Here is an 18,376-nt window from a genome sequence, read left to right on the forward strand (position 1 = left end):
AATGCATTTTTCATTCATATTATTGTGACTGTTGTGGGATGATCTGGCCACTCCCCTAACTGATTTGCTCCTTTTTATTGGATTTGAAGCCCTCTCCAGCAAAGGAAGTGTTACTCCCCTGTCTGTCTCCCTCTTTCTGATATGCAGTAAACAAGCAAACAAAAAACAAACAGTTCTGTCTATTAGCATGCAACAAGTTAGCTTTCATTTAAAACATAACCTAGTTTGTGTAGGCCTAATGCATACACTTAATGCAAATTGTTTAATTTACCTAACATTACCTTTATACATTTTTTACATTTTTTATAAGAATGAAAAAAACTGACCTGAGAGAGAACTGTGCTAAACATTTTAACATTTATCTCAGTCAGTCACTGTCTTTCTTGTTCATTTGGTGATCAAGCAATGCAAGAAAAGAAGAAGAAAATGCATGAAAAAAGAATGATTTATGTGATGTATGTTTTTAAAATGAAAGAATAAGAGAAAAATTAATTGGTTCAAGGACAGCTGTAACATGGCCAGTTTATGTTTTCAACTGATTGGAAGTAGCTTGACTGATAGCTTGACACGTCTTAAATCTTTTCTATTTTTAACCTACTGATAATATTTTTTGGGATCTCTAGACATTTGTTCTCAGGAGAGGATCCAAAAAATATATCTGACCTCCAAAAAGTACTTTTGGTGATAACTTTCTCTTGGTAGTTTCAAATGTGGCTCTTTTTTTATTAGAGTGTTGTCGCTTTTGCTTTTTTTTTTTTTCTGACTGGAGAAATCAATGTGTTACAAAAGTCCCGTGTTACAACTCTACCTGGTCTCCCTTACAGACATTTGCTTAGTGAATGAATGTGCCATGCATTATGTGGGAAGCAAATCCAAAAAGGTTATCAAAACCAGAATTTGTCAAGTTGTGCCTCCTTGTGGCCACATGGTAGTGAACAGTGACAGTACAGCACATAAAAAGAAAGCGCTGATGCATTTGTCATCTATAGTTATACATGAAATTAAAATGTAATATGTTTAGAAAGTGAAAATAAGGAGTTATCAAAGCTCTAAATAAATACAATTTAAATACAGCACGCCTAATTTATCATACAGCAACTTTTTTATTTTTCATTAATTCCATTTTTGACAAGATTAAATTTTTGATTGCAATCATTTAAATATTCTTTTGAAATACATACATGGGTTCAAGTTTTTGGCACCCTTACATTGTCAGAGAATACTTTACTTCTACTCTATAGGTGACGCCATTGCCTGTTCCCCCTGCTCATTATATGAGCTCTGCCTCTCTTGAGGGACTTTGAGAGTATCCAAAATAATTGCAATTCCAAATGCTTTGGTATTCACGTTTATTTCTTTGGTTTTAAATTAACTAACATAAAAAGGGAGATGGGGAAAATAAAATCATCGATACCAACTTTTCCAGAAATTGACTGTTAATTTATGTATTTTATTGTTTTGAATTGACTATCTTCCTATAAAGTGTATTTGAGCAATTTTAGAGGCACTTTTTAAGTAAAATGTATATTATTACTATTATTATAATTAGGATGATATTCATTTTATGCAAAAAATAACAGCAATAATAATAATAATATAATTATAATAATAAGCAATATAATCAGAATTACAATAAATCATTATGACAGTTAATTCATATTTGGTAGCACATGCCATAGAATGCATAACTGAAATCAATTGCTTCCTGTAACCATGAATTAGTTTCTCCAACCACTCTATTGTGATGGATGTAAATAAAAGCAGTGGACTTAAAACACCTGTGTAATTCTGGATCTATAAGTTGAGCCTGGAGTGGGTTCAACTTTAAAGATCTAGAAGTGGAGAGTGGGATAGGATTAACCAGTGGGTATGTTTATCCATGTACTGTATCTAGGCAACTTTGCATAGGTTTTTTCATGTGACCATGAATTCAGTAAGTATCATTTCTATGTTGCTGTGTTGAGAGGTACAAGTGAGAAGTGGTAAGTACCTTTTCATACACACACACACACAAAATTGCCTTTCAGAGTAAATTGTATTCATTGCAGGAATAATGACTGCTATATCAAAGACATTTTAAGCTGGACTAACAAACTATATTAATAAAATATGAAGAAATGGCTTTACCTGAGTTTTAGTGTCTACCTGCTAAAATCACAACATATGCCCAGTTTAAGTTGAAATGTTATAGATATTTTAAAAGTAAACCTTTCTTTTGTCAGCAGTGGCTAAAGGAGGATTTCCCCACAAGAGGCCCGTATTACAAAGCTAGATTTCAGTTTAGCGGGGTAACTTCCAGGTTAACCCTGGGTTTTCAGTGTCACAAAACTGGTTTACTTTTTATTAAGTAATTATTAAGTAATTTAGGTGGCTTGTCCAACCTGTCCAGGGTGTATCCCGCTCTCACCCAGTGTGAGTTGGGATTGGCTCCAGCACCCCAAGGAAACAGATCAGTGGTTGAGGATGAATGAATGATGCATACATAGGGTAAAAAAGTCAGGTCCAAGCAGAGAATCCTGTGGAACTCCACAATTAACCAAAGTGCATGAGCCATTGTTGATATTAAACAATTGATATCTGTCTGATAAATTTGATTTAAATCATCTTAGTGCAGTTTGGGCAGGCCCAGGAACTGAACGCTGTGCTGCATAGCGTAGCTCTTTTGGTCCAAATTTTTCTTTGTAATAACATACTATGGTCAGTTGTGTGAAATGTGCATTAAGGTCTAACAGCGTAAGTATGGAGTGCTGCGTGTGTGCGATGATTTACTCTAAAACATGGCTTATGCAGATGTTCACATAATTGGCTTGCAAATGCTATTTCAAGAAATTTAGAAATTATTATAATTATAATATGGGTGTAAAATTAACCCAAACAACTGGGTTAAAGATTAGGTGTTTAGAGGAGAGGTTTAATCACTACAGTCTTGAACGGCTGCAGTACATAACCAAGAGATAAACTCACAGTAATCAGATCAAGACTGTACTTCTTAATTAGTGGGAAAACACTTTTAACTAACCAGGTAGGTTGGTCGGACAAGTTGATGGTTTAGATGATGAGACTATAGAAACTAACTTGGAGAGATTTAAAGGTGTAAAAGATTCCAAATACAAGGCATTCGTTACAATTGTTTCAGAAGCTGCTGCAATTTATGGTGGACTACTGCCAATTGTAGGTAAGAGTTAGCCAATTTGCGCTCTGATTGCTGATTTTGTTTGTGAAACAGCCCATAAAATTATTGTCTTCTGACAGCTAAAGGAATCAATGGTTCAATTGAGCTATAACTCTCTGTGAGCCTGGCAACAGTACTGAAAAGAAACCTGAGATTGCTCCTGTTTTGCTCTGTGCTGAATAGTAGTAGCTTCTTGCATTGCAAAGCACTTCTTCATGTGTTTTTTTAATTTCTTTCCAGGTTAAGTAGAAATTCAAAATTAAAATCACTCAGTTGCAGGAACACTGAGCTCTCCCTGCGACCTAAAAAAACCGTGAATCACAAGCAACCTGAAGGCCCTGCTAAACAGGAAGAATGATGCCTTTAAGCAGGGGGACAATGAAGAGATGAGGAGAACGCAGCACAACCTAAAGGACAGACTGAGGCAGTGTAAAGATGCCTACAGGAAGAAGCTGGAGTCCAAGCTTCAGCATAACAATGTGAGTGAGGTGTGGAATGATACGAGGGTGATCACGGGTCTGAATGTGAGAGAACCAGTTTGGGGGCAAAGTAGAGAGGGTGAATGAGTTGAACCAGTTTTTCAATAGGTTTAGGTGACAGACCTCCACACCACCTGATGTTACACGCAACACCTCCCTTCATCATGGCTCCTCTCCTTTGCTGCCCTTGCCCCTCCCCCTTTCTACCTCCTTCCCTGCTTGGCAGCTGGACACACTGACACACATCCAGAGTGCCCTTCCCACTCTACCCACACCCTCTGTGACCACCAGCCAAGTTAAGAGACAGCTGCAAAGACCGACGGAGAGAAAGGCTGCAGGCCCAGATGGTGTCATCCCCAGGCTCTTAAGATCCTGAACCAGTCAGCTGGTTGAGATTCTCCAGCAGCTTTTCAACCTGAGCCTTAAACAGGACAAGGCACCAGTGGTGTGGAACATATCTTGCCTGGTACCTGTTCCCAAAAAGTCAAAAACAGCCGTATTAAATGACTACTGCCCAGTTGCTTCCAGGCCGAGTACAGGATGCTCATAACAGGGTTTACCAAATCTGTCAACTGGTTTGTCTCAGGGTTCAATCGGTGGTCCATGTGGGGTCCTTCCTTTTAAGACACAGTATGTCATAGAAGCCATGTGTCATAGTATAATTTAAATTGAAACCTTACAAATCCCATGACACGTGGGACAATTTTATATATATGTCAAACAATAAAGGATGTCAAATGATTAAACTTTTTAATCCACATTTATTGGAGAGTTTATGTATTGCCTTACATAAAATAGAAGTCTAATATCTCCACATTTACCTTTCCCAGTACTTGCTGGGCTCAAAGAATAGTGGGATTAAAAAGGGAAGTTGTAGTGTCTTCTGTTGCACCCTTTTGACACCCAACAGACTATGAAGAAAAATAAAATTATATGAGGAGTGGGGTATGAAATAAATAGTTTCCTGTAATTCTTTGCAGGTATTTCTGTGAAACATGTGTCTTAATTACCACATTTTACAATGCCCATATGCAATATGTGTCCAAAGCACCATAGATAAAATTGGTAATGAGCCTTGTACACCATCAATTCTGCAGAAAGAGTCTATTTGAATAATTAACATGTTTATTCTAACAATGCTTGGTCACTTGAATGGCAACTGCTGAATTAAACAAACAATTGAAAATAAGGATAGTTGTATTGCTGACACAACACAGCTCAAAAATGCCAGTTTACACAGATGCACTTCTGTCCTTCAGTCTTGCCCACTGACCTGCAGTGAAACATAGTTTCTAGACTTTGGATTATAGTCAGCTATGTGAAAAGGCAGATGGAGGCACAGTTTACTACATCTTACAGAGGATATGGACTATTTGCAGTCAGAAATACTGCTGTCAAGTAGAGGGAGCCAATCAGCCAGATATGGAACCAATGGAGTCAGCAGAACAGCTGATTTAACTATAAAACTTAAGTATGGCTAGCTTTTACAATGTTTTGATATTTGTTAGAATCAGAACAAGTCAGCACTCTCAATTATGAACTTTGATTTGAAAAGATGTAACATTGCCAAACTGACCTTCTTGGTTTATTATATTAACAACCGACAAACCTGCAAATTGCTAGTAGCATAAAAGTATATCTCAGATTAGTTGGCATGTTTTTGGTGTTGCAGGTATTCAGTCATTAACTAAGGTATTGGCCATGTATAATTTCACATGATGATGGTGTTAGATGTAGTAATAGTTAAGAAATGTGTTAGGATTCAACCTTATTGGAATATGAATGCCCTAAATTTGGTGGCTATCTGTTTGATAATTCAGTTTGGACAAAAATGGTTCATTGATTGATGGACACTCTTATTCTTAGACAGAAAAGGGGAGCGAGAGAGAGAGAAAAGATAAACAGTAATAATAACTTGAAGTCCAAATGTACATTTTCTTATAATGGTGAGGCAAACTAAAACTGCTGCCACTTGTCATACAGACAAGGGTATCCACGTAGTGGTACACAAAAGTTCAGTTTTGATTAGAAAACATCCTCTAAGTACCCTGTATACAAAATGTCATGGCAATCGAGACTTCCTTTTGGCTCTACTCTCTGAAATGAAGGTGCAATCAAGTGAAGTTGTTGTTTATGTTCTTGTTTTTTGGTGTTGCCTTCAAGAAGCAGAGCAACATCTACAGCTTATTGGAAAAACAGAATATGCTAACACTGTAACATGTGACTGCAGTCAGCAACCAACATGAAGTGGCAAAGTAGTGCAAGACCATTAACATCAGCCATCAAACAAAAAAACCCTAATAAAAGCAGAAACTATTTGGCAGAAGCTCTGAGGGCATCAAAAACCTGACAGAGCATACAAAATTTGCACAGAGGTTTTGGAAACTGTACAGACATAATCCCATTTCCGATTGCTCACTTAAGTTCATGGGGCCAGGAAAAAAAAAAAAATACATCTTGCTCCACTCTAAATGTCCCTCACCAATGTTCCATTCAAAAGAAATAATTAAATTATTTATGAATTATTTTACATTGACTTTGGGTTCTTAGGCGGACAGTAGCAGAAAATAAAGATGAAATATTTATACTGTGGCTCCTTTGAATAATGTAGCCTTGACCAGAATGGTTCTCTCATTTTTAAAGTTTTATTTTTTGGCCTTTTTATTGTTTTATATTTACTCGTAAGTGGCGGTGAGGCTGACAAGAAAAAGGGACAGAGAAAGAGAGAGGGGAATGACCTTATAGCATAGGTCCCAGGCAAGAACCAAACCTGGGATGCTACACTAACACAGCATGCATATTACCTGCGCTGTGGTACTTCGATTTTAAGGAGCATGGAGTTTTAAACCTATTTTCTCTTTGTCTGAGATCATGTAAATGTAAGGATCACACTTCAGGCCACATGGAAATGCAGGAAATTTAAATTCAGTTACTACTGCATTCATCATCCATATTCCATAGCATCAATGTTTTTACAGTAATGTCTATAGCCTTGGTCATAACCCTGTACAATTTGCTTCTGCTACTCTGCTGGTCAGACTTCCTTTAGCAATATGGCTGTGGCACAGCCCTTACCAGTGCAAAAATTAATTTGGGTCATTTTTTGTGATGTATTTATATCTTCCTTTCTACATGGTGTCTTCTGCTGAGCCATTGCAGAGGCATTTTTCATGACAAAGCCATGTCTGTTTGATTCAATGTCACTTTTAGCAAAGCACCTACAACTGACTGCTAGAGCAAAGACGTGACAAGTGACATGTCTCACGTAACATTCTCAAAGTTTGTGTTAACTTGCACTGTTAAAGTATTGCATCAAGGCCAACATGGGGAGGAGGGATGATTACGGTGAACCATAAGGAGGATAACCTTCGGGTCACTCTTATTAACTGTACACATATAGTCTGAATGTTGGCTTGTGTGTTTCCTATTCATGTTGATCACTTAATCTGATACTTGCATCCACTGTTGACAAAGAAAATGTTCCTAAGTACTATATATTAACCAAAATTACAATTCTAATAACTTTTCTCAACATACTGTATGCGTCTAAAACGTTAATAGTGGAATCAGTGGTGCATTATAATTTTTAAGTACAAGTTAAATGGTGCATTATGGAGTGAACCTATCTAGTGCTGCCCTTGACACACTGTCAAAACAAACAGAAACATCTCCCTTTATTATACAACAGCTACTGGTTTTGCAGTCATAGCAACGCTAATTTAATATAATGATTCAATCAAATTAATTCAGGCTGATATGACTCGTTTCTTACCAGGCAAAAGTTTGGAGTAATATATTTTGGCATTTCACAGGGCAGGACAGTGTCTTCTAAGCAATGGCTGCTCAGAGACAGTTAATGCAATATCAGACACCAAACTAAGGAACAGTCATGTTTACTCAGGGGGTACATGTAACTTTTCTCAAAATTGCCCAACTATTAGGGGTTCATAAAATGAATTAGATTAGGTCCATCTGAGAGGTGAAAAAAAACTGTGCAGTCATTAAGCACAAGAAAAGGCTCCTTTGAATAAAGATATGCACTGCGTGGAGCTTGATTCAGTGATGCAGCGGGATCAAGGTTCAAGGTCAGTGCTGAAAGAGAAAAACACGGTGGCTTTCAGTTTTTGTGATGATCTTTGAGCTTTGGACACCAGTCAGTATTTGGGTACAGGAGGCAGTGGACTGTCTTAAACCTGTTGGATGAAAAGAGACAAGAATAAGACTCAAGATTAGCTTTGTGTTCAGTGTTTTCCATGGGAAAAGCCTCAATAGTGTGCGTTCAGTAAATGTGCTGTAAATTGCAAGGTGGAGCCTCCATAGTCCACATCATATAGATGCCGAACCGATGATGAATAGTCAACACATTGAACTGGTTGTTGTGTTCCTAAAACCATTCCTGAACCAATTCTGCAGTGTGGCAGGGAGCATCATACCAAAAGGGGCCACTGCCATTTGGAATAGCATTTCCATGAAGGAGCGCACATGGTTTGCAAAAATATTTACATAGCTGGTATGGGTAAAAATAACATCTGCATGAATAAAATTTGATTTTTGATTTACTGTTTGACGACAGTGCAAAACTATCGACGATAATTGCTGAAAAGAGCTATGCAATTGTATAGTGTGCGGACGAGAGGTTAGAGTTACACACATTACAAATTAACATAAAAAAAAAAAAGCTTACCTTGTGGGGTCTTCAGCCAGGGAGAACCCTCCAACGATGCTGATGACATTTCTTCTGTTTTCAAAGCCTCCATAGCTGAGAGTCACCTGCGGCACAAAAAATATTAGTATTTTTGGTGCCAATGTGAGACTTAAGGACTCATAAGTAGTAAGTACTAAGTGTAAGTATCCCCAGTGTTATATTTAGTTGACTTATAATAGAAATTATAGTTAAGTTAGAATTAAAATGCAAATGTCTCTGACAGAGAAGAGCACACGCCTAGACATTGTGCTGCTAATGCTTGTTCTGGACAAAGACACACACCGGGTAGCTGAATTAAGGGTCAAACGGTGTCATGACAAAATAACACAGAAAATCAAAATGGCCACTCAAGGCAGTTCTAGTAGACAAATGATTAAGTTCCAAGGCTTAAAGTGTCAAAAAGTGCTAATGCTACTTAACCAAAGTTTTCATGAGACAGCTTTTATAGTTTACAGATCTGTTTTTTTTCTTACAGACGAACACCCACTCACACTCAGACCTGGGGGCACCAATTAGAGTCACCAATCAACCAAGAAATCCTTGTCTCTGGACTGTGGGAGGAAACCCATGCGGCCATGGGGATCATTCCACACAGAAAGACCCCAGGCCAAGGAATTGAACCCAAGGCCCTCTGGCTGTGAGGTCGCACCTCCGACCACTATGCTGGTCGGAGGTACCACTGTGCTGCTCATAATTAAATCTATTTCTATAATTACAGTGGAACCATAACTTTTCCTCACAGTACAATTAGATCAAATGGTCAAAACAACTGTTTTCAGGCAGAATTCCACCCAATACAGATTATTCAACCTACATCTTAAATGCTTTTTACACCCATGACAATGATATTTTGTTGTTTTTTACTGCAACTGCAGCAGAATCAATTGCCTACTAACATTTCTTAAATATTATGGTTGTTTTTGTGCATGATTGTCCCATTATCTGGAACATTATATCGTCTTCTTTCCCCTCGAGGGACAATAAAGTCTAAATCAGAAATTCATGAATACTGTGTTCACTAATTTAAATGTGCAAACTGTTAGTCATCAGAATTGCATAAAACCTGCCTTATTTTACTTAATTTAGGACATGCAGGAGACTTGCATGTTCAACTTATTCTCATTCTGCAATAAACATACATGGACAAACACATACCTGCTCCAAAACAGAATCAGTAGGCAGCTTCTGAAGGTTTTCGAGGTGAGAATGGAAGAGGGGTGTGTGTGTTAGGGTGACCTCCAGCAGCGCTTCAATGATATAGCCGATGGTGCAGTCATCTGGGAGTCGAATCTTCTCTGCTGTGCTGATGAAATTCCCCAAACTGTGAACACAAGTGAGAGTTTCAGCCAACAAATCTATCAACGTGCATTTTCAAAAGGGAGCTGGGTGATGCCGGAAAAGTTTATGTATTGTCCAACCATGTCAGAAATGAATAGTGCTGAAAGCTGATCCAAATGGAAAGGGGGCTAAATGTGGCATCATTTGATTATGAACATAGCACGGATTAGGGTTAATTTTCAGTCAGTATTTTGCAGTTCATATGGGAAAAAAAAACCAAACAAATAGTTTAACAAAAAAGCTAAAATATTAATAGTGGGTTTTTTTGTGTTTTTAAAATCAAAATCAAAAGCCAGGTACATTCTAAAATTAGGACTAAAACATATCTGTTGCATATGCCTCTGCCTCACTTGGATTCAGCTAACATCTGTAGTCATCACAGCAGACAATGCTTCATATATGGACATTGCAAAGAAGCTACAAATTTTAAAATGTTGACACTTCATCCACAGTAAAGGCATAACAACAGGCAATCAGTGAATAAGAAGAACTGTGTCAAAAGGATTATATCAGAAACATAGTTTTCTCAATAATAATGCAAACCTACTTAAATTGTAGCTGGCCCTTGCCGCTCTTATATTTTTTACATTATACAAAAGCACAGAGCCTAATGTGTGGTCATTGATTTAATTTTGGACTGTGCAGGACGGAAAAATAACAGAATAGGGAAAGGAAATATCTGCTGAGAAGATCACTTCAACAATGATTTTGATGAAAATTACTGAAAAGCAACCATCCAAGCTTCATAGGTTAGTTAAGCTCAACAAGGACAAGATAATTCATGTCCTACCTGGCCCATGGGCTCATTTTCAAAGCCAGACCTCTGCTGATACAGAAACCTGCTCCTCCTGTGGCAAACCAGAACTTGACAGATACCTGGAATTAGATAAAAACGGTCAGATCAGCCAGCTGTTGGGTGTTGTGTGTGAAAAAAAAAAAGAATTGGTGTTTACTGCTACATGTCAGTGACTTGTGCTAGAAACTCTTGATAAATGTTAACTTTACTGACTGAGCCGTCACTCTTGACTTTCTCAGCAGCTTCAATAGGGTGATCCAGACTGGGCCGACCCAGGTAAACATCTTGGCTGTGATGGTAAGGGGATAGTAACAGTAGCAAGCTGGGCAGAATTACATAATTGTCATCATCCACATGACAGAACCACCTGTAATAAACACAGACACATACAAACATTTTCAGTCAGCATTGTACAATAATTTGCAAATATATCTGTGTTCATTGTGTCAGTTCCTGTAATATCAGGTGCACTCACTTTTTCTGTGACTCGATGAATTTATCATACTCCACAGACATCTTGCAGCACAGAGCCTGTCTGGTGTGAGCTGCTGAACAGTTGGTATTGATGATGTTAGCTCCTTTGAGAGAGACAACAAAGGACAGTTCAGTTCCACACTGCACCTCCACTTGTGTATTTTCATTAATGCTAATGATATTAAGCATTAAAAATGTCCCTTCCAGTTTTATTTACAAACAATAAAAACAGCTTGACACATTTTTCGTTTACCTGTTCTTTTCTCAAGGTCCTTGTCCTCACCATCAGTGAACATATAAGTCTGAAAGAGATACACTTAAAGTGTAAGGACACATATTCAGATATCCATGGTTGCCTACAAAGAAACAGTGATGGTTTCCTCTGTTTGCTTGTTCTTGTTGATGAGGATGCGTGCAGATGCAAGGATATATAAGAAAAAAAAAAAAAAAAAAAGACAAGCATACAAGATACAGACTCAACAGACATGGCTAAAATAAATGGTTGATGGACACAGTAAACACCATAGATAGTAGTTTTACTATTATTAGAAGCATAGGATAAGATAAGATATTCCTTTATTCACCCCACAGTGGGAATTTTTACAGTATGACAGCCGCAAAAAAGGGCCTCATTGAACAAATAGAATTAGATATAATAAATACAATGTACAGTATAGAAACAAGTAATATAAAAAAGTATGTACATTAGTATTATAGAAAAAATATGTACAGCACAGTCAGTTTAAAAAGTTTTGTGTGTGGTCTGCTGGTTGTGAAGTCTGACAGCTGCAGAAAGGAAGGACCAGCTATATCGTTCCTTGACACACTTTGGGTGAAGCAGTCCGTTGCTGAAGGAGCTCCAGTATTGTTAAGAAGTCCTGTGGGGGTGGGGGTAGTTGTTCTCCAACATGGATGAAAGTTTAGCCATCATTCTCCTCTCTCCTACCACCCCCATTGGGTCAGGAGGGGCATCCCAGGACAGAGCAGGCCTTCTTGAACAGTTTGTCAAGTCTCTTTCTGTCAGCTGTCGAGATGCTCCTCCCCCAGCAGACCACTCCATAAAAGATGGCTGATGCCACCAAAGTGTCATAAAAGGTCTTCAGGAGTGCCCCCTGCACCCAAAAAGATCTCAGTCTCAGTCAGTCTCTAACCCTAACCCCAGGCCTCATGTACAAGACAGAGAGACAGCAAGACAGCAAGACAGCAAGACACACACACACACACACACACACTTTATGATAAAGAGAGACATCTTATGTACACAAGCTGCTTTGTTCTGGTGTTATTTTCTATCTGCTGAGCCTGCTGTGACATTTGGAGGGCAAATGCATATACAGTATACAGTAGATCTAATCAGTGAAAGTAGTTTGCACTGTTTCAACAGCTGTATGTTATGAAAAAGTGAGATTCAGAAATTTGGGTTTCTTATGCTTGAATTTGTTATTTAACCCTATTTTTAGTATATTATTTGAAAATACCAGAATTTGGATATTATTTTACATTTTTGTAATTTCTAAAAACATAAATTAGACATCAAACAGTTACCCAGTACTTGCGTAGTCTTTTCACAGAATACTTTTTAGTCTTACTTGACAATAGAATTTTACCCACCTCTGTACTGAGGTAATTAATTAATTTACAGCTAATGGCTCACCTACTTCACAAACACAAGGGGACTCTATATATTTTCACTTGAGGCCTGTATCACAAACCTAGATTTCATGTAGCAAGATAACTTAAGGGTAAATCTGGGTTTTCAGTCCCACAAAGCTGGTTTACTTTCTATTGGGATACATTGTCATGGTAACTTGCACTAACCTTCGGGACTTGCAGGTTAAGTTCAGAATAAGAGCTCAGCAGGTTTATAAGACCGCCTAGGGACCAATCAATTCTCTCTGGAAAAAGGCCTGCCCATTCCTGGACTAGTCCATTGATTGAGGAGAAAAGAGTTTGTGACTAATTTAACCTGTTTGATTTTCTGGACCAGGTAAACAGACTTGGTCTACACTCCTCTTTGCTCCACTGAGGTTGGAACTGAAATAATGAGGCTAAAACTAAAACTAAACTAAAATTGTAAAACAAAAGTAAAAAAAAAAACAAAAAAAAAAAAAACAAAACATCAACAACAAAAAAACAAAACAGAAACATAAATTTATGGAATGCACACAATAAATTCTGCTGATGAGATCGAGTTTTAATATTATAATCCCAGTAATTCACGCATTGATAGAATTAGCTGTTTTTCCCAGCATTCTTTGCTGCTTCTGGCGGCATCAAATATTACCATTTGTTTGAATTATTGATTTATAGTCTTTATATTTTCTTATTCTTATGTCCCATTGGTCATATGCGGAAAGCCCTGGGTTTATTGGGACTACGGATGTCTGGGTAAGTGAAGCCAGGTAATGAAAGGAGATCAAAGGATAGTATGTTAATCCAGCTTTGTGATACAGGACCATGGTCATATAAACCTGTTTTGGCTCTGGACAAGCATTCCAAGTCGTTTAGCCATTACTCAAACTGCACTACATAGATTCCATTTCAGGTTCTATAGGAAACCGTAATAACACGCCTAACCCTCTCAATAACCAAGCCCCTTGCTTTTACTGCAGAGCTGCTTTTAGCTGCTAAGTCAGAGAAATTTCCTGCAAGGGAAGACAAAGGCTTTATATCGAAAACAGGCTGTAACTATTCAGTACTATCTAATTGTCCACAGGGTCAAATGGGTCACTCAAATTAATAATCATCATCTGTTTTTTTTGAAGTGAAGAAAACATATTAACAACAACAATTAACTCAGGTGTTGTAAACAATTAACAACAAGCTCTCCTCACCTGTTCTTTAGCTTTGGAAACCCAGGTCTGAATCAACAGCTCCAGTCTAGACTTGTGGTATTTCCTGGTAGTCTTGACAGCAATAAAAATGTCCTTCAACTCTAGTAGGTCATGGGACTTAGACCCTGAAAGACCATCACCAACCTTCACTCCAATGAGAGGTTCTGTGTTTTGTTGGTTAGAGTCCCCTTCCCTCTCATCATTCCTGATAACTGCAGTGTTGGTATATTCCTCCTTGTCAGCTGAACTCCTACTAAGTTCTTTGGCCAAAACAGTTTCCCCAGCATGGACAGACAGTAGTGGAGGCCTGGTGTGGTGTGACAGATCCTTTTGTGCAACTCTGATTTGGGGTCGTGGCTGAGGCAGGTCCAACTGGTGAGCTGGCGGCTTCAGGGTTGGGAGGAGCAGAAGCAGAAGGCCACAGAATGTGAGAGAAAACAGGAAGCAGAACTTACTGAGACCCACTGGAGCTATGTGCATCCTGTCTGGTCAATGGAACAGGTACATCAGCCTCCAGGGCCGCAGTCACTTACAGCACCACCTTGTCCCATTCTAACACCATCACATGAAAACCTGGACAGAAAGGAAAAGATTCAACAGTTCTTGCATGACAGGGTCATTCTACACATCAAGCAGTGTGCAGACACAAGTAAATGTCTTTTAAAAATGTAAACCGTACAAAGAAATCACAGGGTTTCATGCCACAGCTTTTTGATAGTTACAGAAGTGCCTAGTTATTATTAGTTAGAATTTTCCAAAGTGCAGCATAGCAAACTAAAGTGTTTTAACCTGTAACTCTTAAGCTGAATAACTTGTGTTTTTCCATTCCTTTTTGTCCAGTTGCTCCTTCAAAACAATGCCCCCCCAAATAGTTAAAACCATGTGTATATACTGTACTGACAGACTTTAATTATGAAATGGCTACTTAAAATTAATTGTACTCATTTCAAAATAGAAGAAGTGAAAGGGTTAGGTGGAATGATTTTTGTTCAGTACAGTAGCAGAAGCTATTTTAAAGTACTTAAAGAAATCAGATAACTATATGGACATTATTTACACGAGAGAGCTGACAAACTGTGGTCACGTCTGCATATCCACATTGTCAAAATTGGACAAAATTGATCTTTTACTTCAGAGGACATGAAAGCCAACTGGAGATCAAATTAACACAGGAAAACACCTCTGTCATGTCATGTCAGGGAGACAATAATTCTTTGGTCATTAGCAGGAATGTAACACAGCTCCACCTGAAAAATCCATCTGTTAACAGAAAAATAATGTGATAATAGCAAAAAAAAAAAAAAAGAGGGGTATATAACAATTATGAAAGAAAAGGTGATGTTTTCGATATCTACGCAACATTCAATCAAATTCAGATAAAAAAATAAAGAAATAAAAAATAACTCTCGAATATATTCTCACAGAAAAGCCTCAATTTTACTATAAACTCTGAATATTACTGTAATTTTGTCATGTATTGAAGGACACTGGCAGAAAAAGGAAAGAATGGAAGCTTTACTTTCATCTGAGTGACGGCAGAGGTTAATCGACTGATAAGCGAGAAGAATTATATGGTATCTAAAATGTTGATAATTGTAAAGATAAAAATACATTTCATTTAGAAGTGAGAGAGAGAAGTTTATTTAAATCAAAAACATAATTGAGAAAGATTTCTTTCATGAATTTGTAGTTGCAAAAGAATGTGTCTTTGTGGCAATATTAAAGGCAGTAAAATCAGTTTTTCACATTCTCACAAGAACTAATGTTTCACAAAGACTCTGGCTATGGAAAAATATATTTGAGATCATCCTTTACTACTTAAACATTTTGAAAGGTAGTTTTTACCAATTTTCAAAGTTTACACACTTGGAGGCTCAGTTTTGAATGTTACTTTGTTGGACAAATCTTGTTAAAGTAAGGTCTTAAAAATATGCCATGTGATGGGGCTGCCTTAAAATATGAAATGGTAACATTTAAATTCTCTGGTATTTTAACAATCAGAAAGCTTTGCCATTTGCCACTGCTGCAAAGTGCTTGTTCTTGGAGGTATATGTTGGGTCTCTTTAACAACTCTAAAGAGTTTGGTCTAAACCTGCTCTATATGTAAATTACCTTGATGTAACATTGTTATGATTTGACACTTTATGTTGCTAAGAAATACACGAAAGGTGTGTGTATGTGTGGTGTTAGCAATGTGTTTGACCACTGACTAATTTAGCGAGCCATTCTACACTGATAACTTTCCATCTGCTTAACGTTTGTTGCTAACAGCGTTTAGCCGGGGAGGACTATTTGTGTGCAGTCCAGGAGTATGAGTCGTAAAAATAACATGAGCTTATTACGGAAATTTAATGCTGGCATACGCCTTTTGAAAGGCTATACCTAGACAACGTGAACATTATTCCGTATCTTTTTTTGTCCAAATGGTGTCCTGATTTTACGACACAGGAAAACAGTCTGTCGATATATGAAAAGATGTCTACTAGAAACTGGTGTGGTCAGACAACTGTCGATACAGACGTTGGGGCTTGTCTGCAGCAACTAATCATAAAATATCAGAGAAAATGGCTGGCTCAATCATTCCAAAATTACGCCTTCAGGTCAGCTGAGATACAACTTTTGGTGAGACAGAACTAGTTCAGTGGAAAACTTCGGTTGGGACAGTATTGAATGATAAATGCCACCGAACCGTAGCTGGGGTCGTTGTCTTCATTTTGATCCCGACGTTACTTTAAATTCTCATCAGTCCTGGTGGCTCCTCTCCTGTCCACGCCGATCGGGCCAATGCTCGTGTATAGGAGGTTATTCAAACAAACAAAAGTGCAAGCACAGGCCTAATCCTATCCCCATTGCCACTATCCGCTCGACCGGCGAAAGTGAACGAAATATTCGACATGGCGCTGAACTCAGCCCGAAGAGCAGAGGTAAATCATAACACTAACAATTCCATTCCGGTCGGTGAATACTTTCAAAATAAAAGACTGAACGAATAGGTTGAAAAATGGGATTGACACAAGTGACAACAATTCACATTTGTAGCAAAATTGTATCGTTTTTGTTCCAAAAAATCTGCACAAGAAAAACATTTACGAGGATTTGTTACGATAATTTTCAGTCGTTCATATGACCCGCTTTTGTAACAATATGTTATCACCACTCTTTTGTAAAATAATTACTGTTAATAATTAAAATAATTAAAAAACTCTGGCAATTTGTCCAATTTCCATTCCTTTTCGATGCTTGCCATCACTACACAGAAGGAACTGGAGTGAGATTACAATAACTAATATCAGATGTTCCAGTCAATACTAGTTAGAGTTGGCTGTTTTATTGATACAAGTCTGGCAAAGATAAACATGTAAGCATTCCCTTTGGTGTCTTCCCCCTTTCTACTGGTCTGGGGAAAACTTGTACACGCTTCTTCCTGCCACCCATATCAAACGTATACCTTGTGCATCCACTCTGTCCAAAATAATAGTCTGAAACTCCAAGCAAAATAATGTAATTTGCGCCTGCTAACCCTAACTTAATTGCTCCTACAAGCATTTAAATTAGGAATTTTTTATATAGGTCTACATATAAGAGAAGCATAGTGAAGAAGTCCGTCTGCGTCTAGTCTAGTGTTCTGGTCTGGTTTTACCTCCCAGTTGAATGAATTCCTTTGTGGTGTTCAATAGTACCTGGCTGCAGTCAAGAGGGCCGTCGTTCGTGATATTGCGGTGAATCCAGTAGCAGTTCCGCGTCTATCGGGAAACACATGGTAGCGGCGCTGACTGCAGTGAAAACCAAAGTTACTTGTTAGTACGGGTCTTGGAATGCTGGGGGCCGTCAGAGGCGGTATTTGGGATAATCGAACAGACACATGATGTCTGAGACTGTTTAAAAAAAATGTGACACGGTGTCATGATGAAATTTCAAATTAAGTACCGTATTTTCGGACTATAAGGCGCATTTAAAATCCTTCAATTTTCTCAAAAATCGGCAGTGCGCCTTATGTTTGAATTCTTGTGCTTACTAACCTCCTTTTATGCTGTACACTGCTCTCAAAAATCAGTCAATTTCTTTTAGTGCGACTTTGGTAAGCGACGAAGCCGCACCACTTGATGGATTGTCGGAGCGTTGCAAGCTGACGCAGGGAGTTGTTTGAACGTTGGTCCTTGGTTGGGAATGGGTTGCAACGTCAGACAACGTTAGATAACTAATTATGTAATGCTGGGAACCAACCATCATCCAGCATTTAGTCAGTGTTCCCTTACTATAATTAGACGTCAAGCCAACGTTAGGCTTTTAATGTAAACCCAATTTTCAAATCCCTATCACTACCATTTATTATCAAATGTTTTACAACGTGGTCCAACTTCACACTAACTTCAGGGGTTTGCTATAGCTGGCAAACGATAAACCAATCAGAGAACAGTACGCAGTATGCTTACCGCCGCCACTTGTTGTAATACCGGTACCGTACTGTGTCTGGCTTTATATATGTTTTATCATGCGCCGCATAACCTGGTGCGCCTTGTGTATGAAAATAGACCGGTTCATTGATATTGCGCCTTATGGACCGCAAATACGGTAATA

General features: G+C 38.1%; 1 protein-coding gene across 3 annotated transcripts; it reads right to left on the reverse strand.

Moving 5' to 3' along the window:
* Positions 1–7,300: 7,300 nt before the first annotated feature.
* Positions 7,301–17,916, reverse strand: rfng (RFNG O-fucosylpeptide 3-beta-N-acetylglucosaminyltransferase). Of its 3 annotated transcripts, XM_029527700.1 has the most exons (10): positions 17,818–17,916; positions 17,479–17,571; positions 13,799–14,371; positions 11,218–11,266; positions 10,966–11,068; positions 10,704–10,857; positions 10,485–10,570; positions 9,512–9,677; positions 8,336–8,421; positions 7,301–7,844 (listed from the first exon to the last, which is right to left on the reverse strand). In XM_029527700.1, exons 3-10 carry the CDS (start codon positions 14,276–14,278, stop codon positions 7,769–7,771), a joined length of 1,200 nt encoding a protein of 399 aa, XP_029383560.1. In that variant the 5' UTR covers positions 14,279–14,371; positions 17,479–17,571; positions 17,818–17,916; the 3' UTR covers positions 7,301–7,768. The 3 variants fall into 3 exon arrangements, with proteins under 3 accessions (XP_029383560.1, XP_029383559.1, XP_029383557.1); XM_029527699.1 differs by lacking the exon at positions 17,818–17,916 and having other exon boundaries at positions 17,479–17,675; XM_029527697.1 differs by lacking the exons at positions 17,479–17,571; positions 17,818–17,916 and adding an exon at positions 16,488–16,721.
* Positions 17,917–18,376: the final 460 nt, after the last annotated feature.

The sequence above is a fragment of the Echeneis naucrates genome, chromosome 19 (genome assembly GCF_900963305.1).
Source record: "Echeneis naucrates chromosome 19, fEcheNa1.1, whole genome shotgun sequence".
NCBI classification, from domain to species: domain Eukaryota; kingdom Metazoa; phylum Chordata; class Actinopteri; order Carangiformes; family Echeneidae; genus Echeneis; species Echeneis naucrates.

Coding starts and splice junctions, on each gene's coding strand:
- rfng (XM_029527700.1), bottom strand. CDS start 14,278: ATGCACATAGCTCCAGTGGGTCTCAGTAAGTTCTGCTTCCTGTTTTCT. Junction 11,069..11,217: donor GGACCTTGAGAAAAGAACAG/GTAAACGAAAAA, acceptor TCTCTCTCAAAG/GAGCTAACATCATCAATACC. Junction 8,422..9,511: donor CTGATTCTGTTTTGGAGCAG/GTATGTGTTTGT, acceptor TTTGTGCCGCAG/GTGACTCTCAGCTATGGAGG.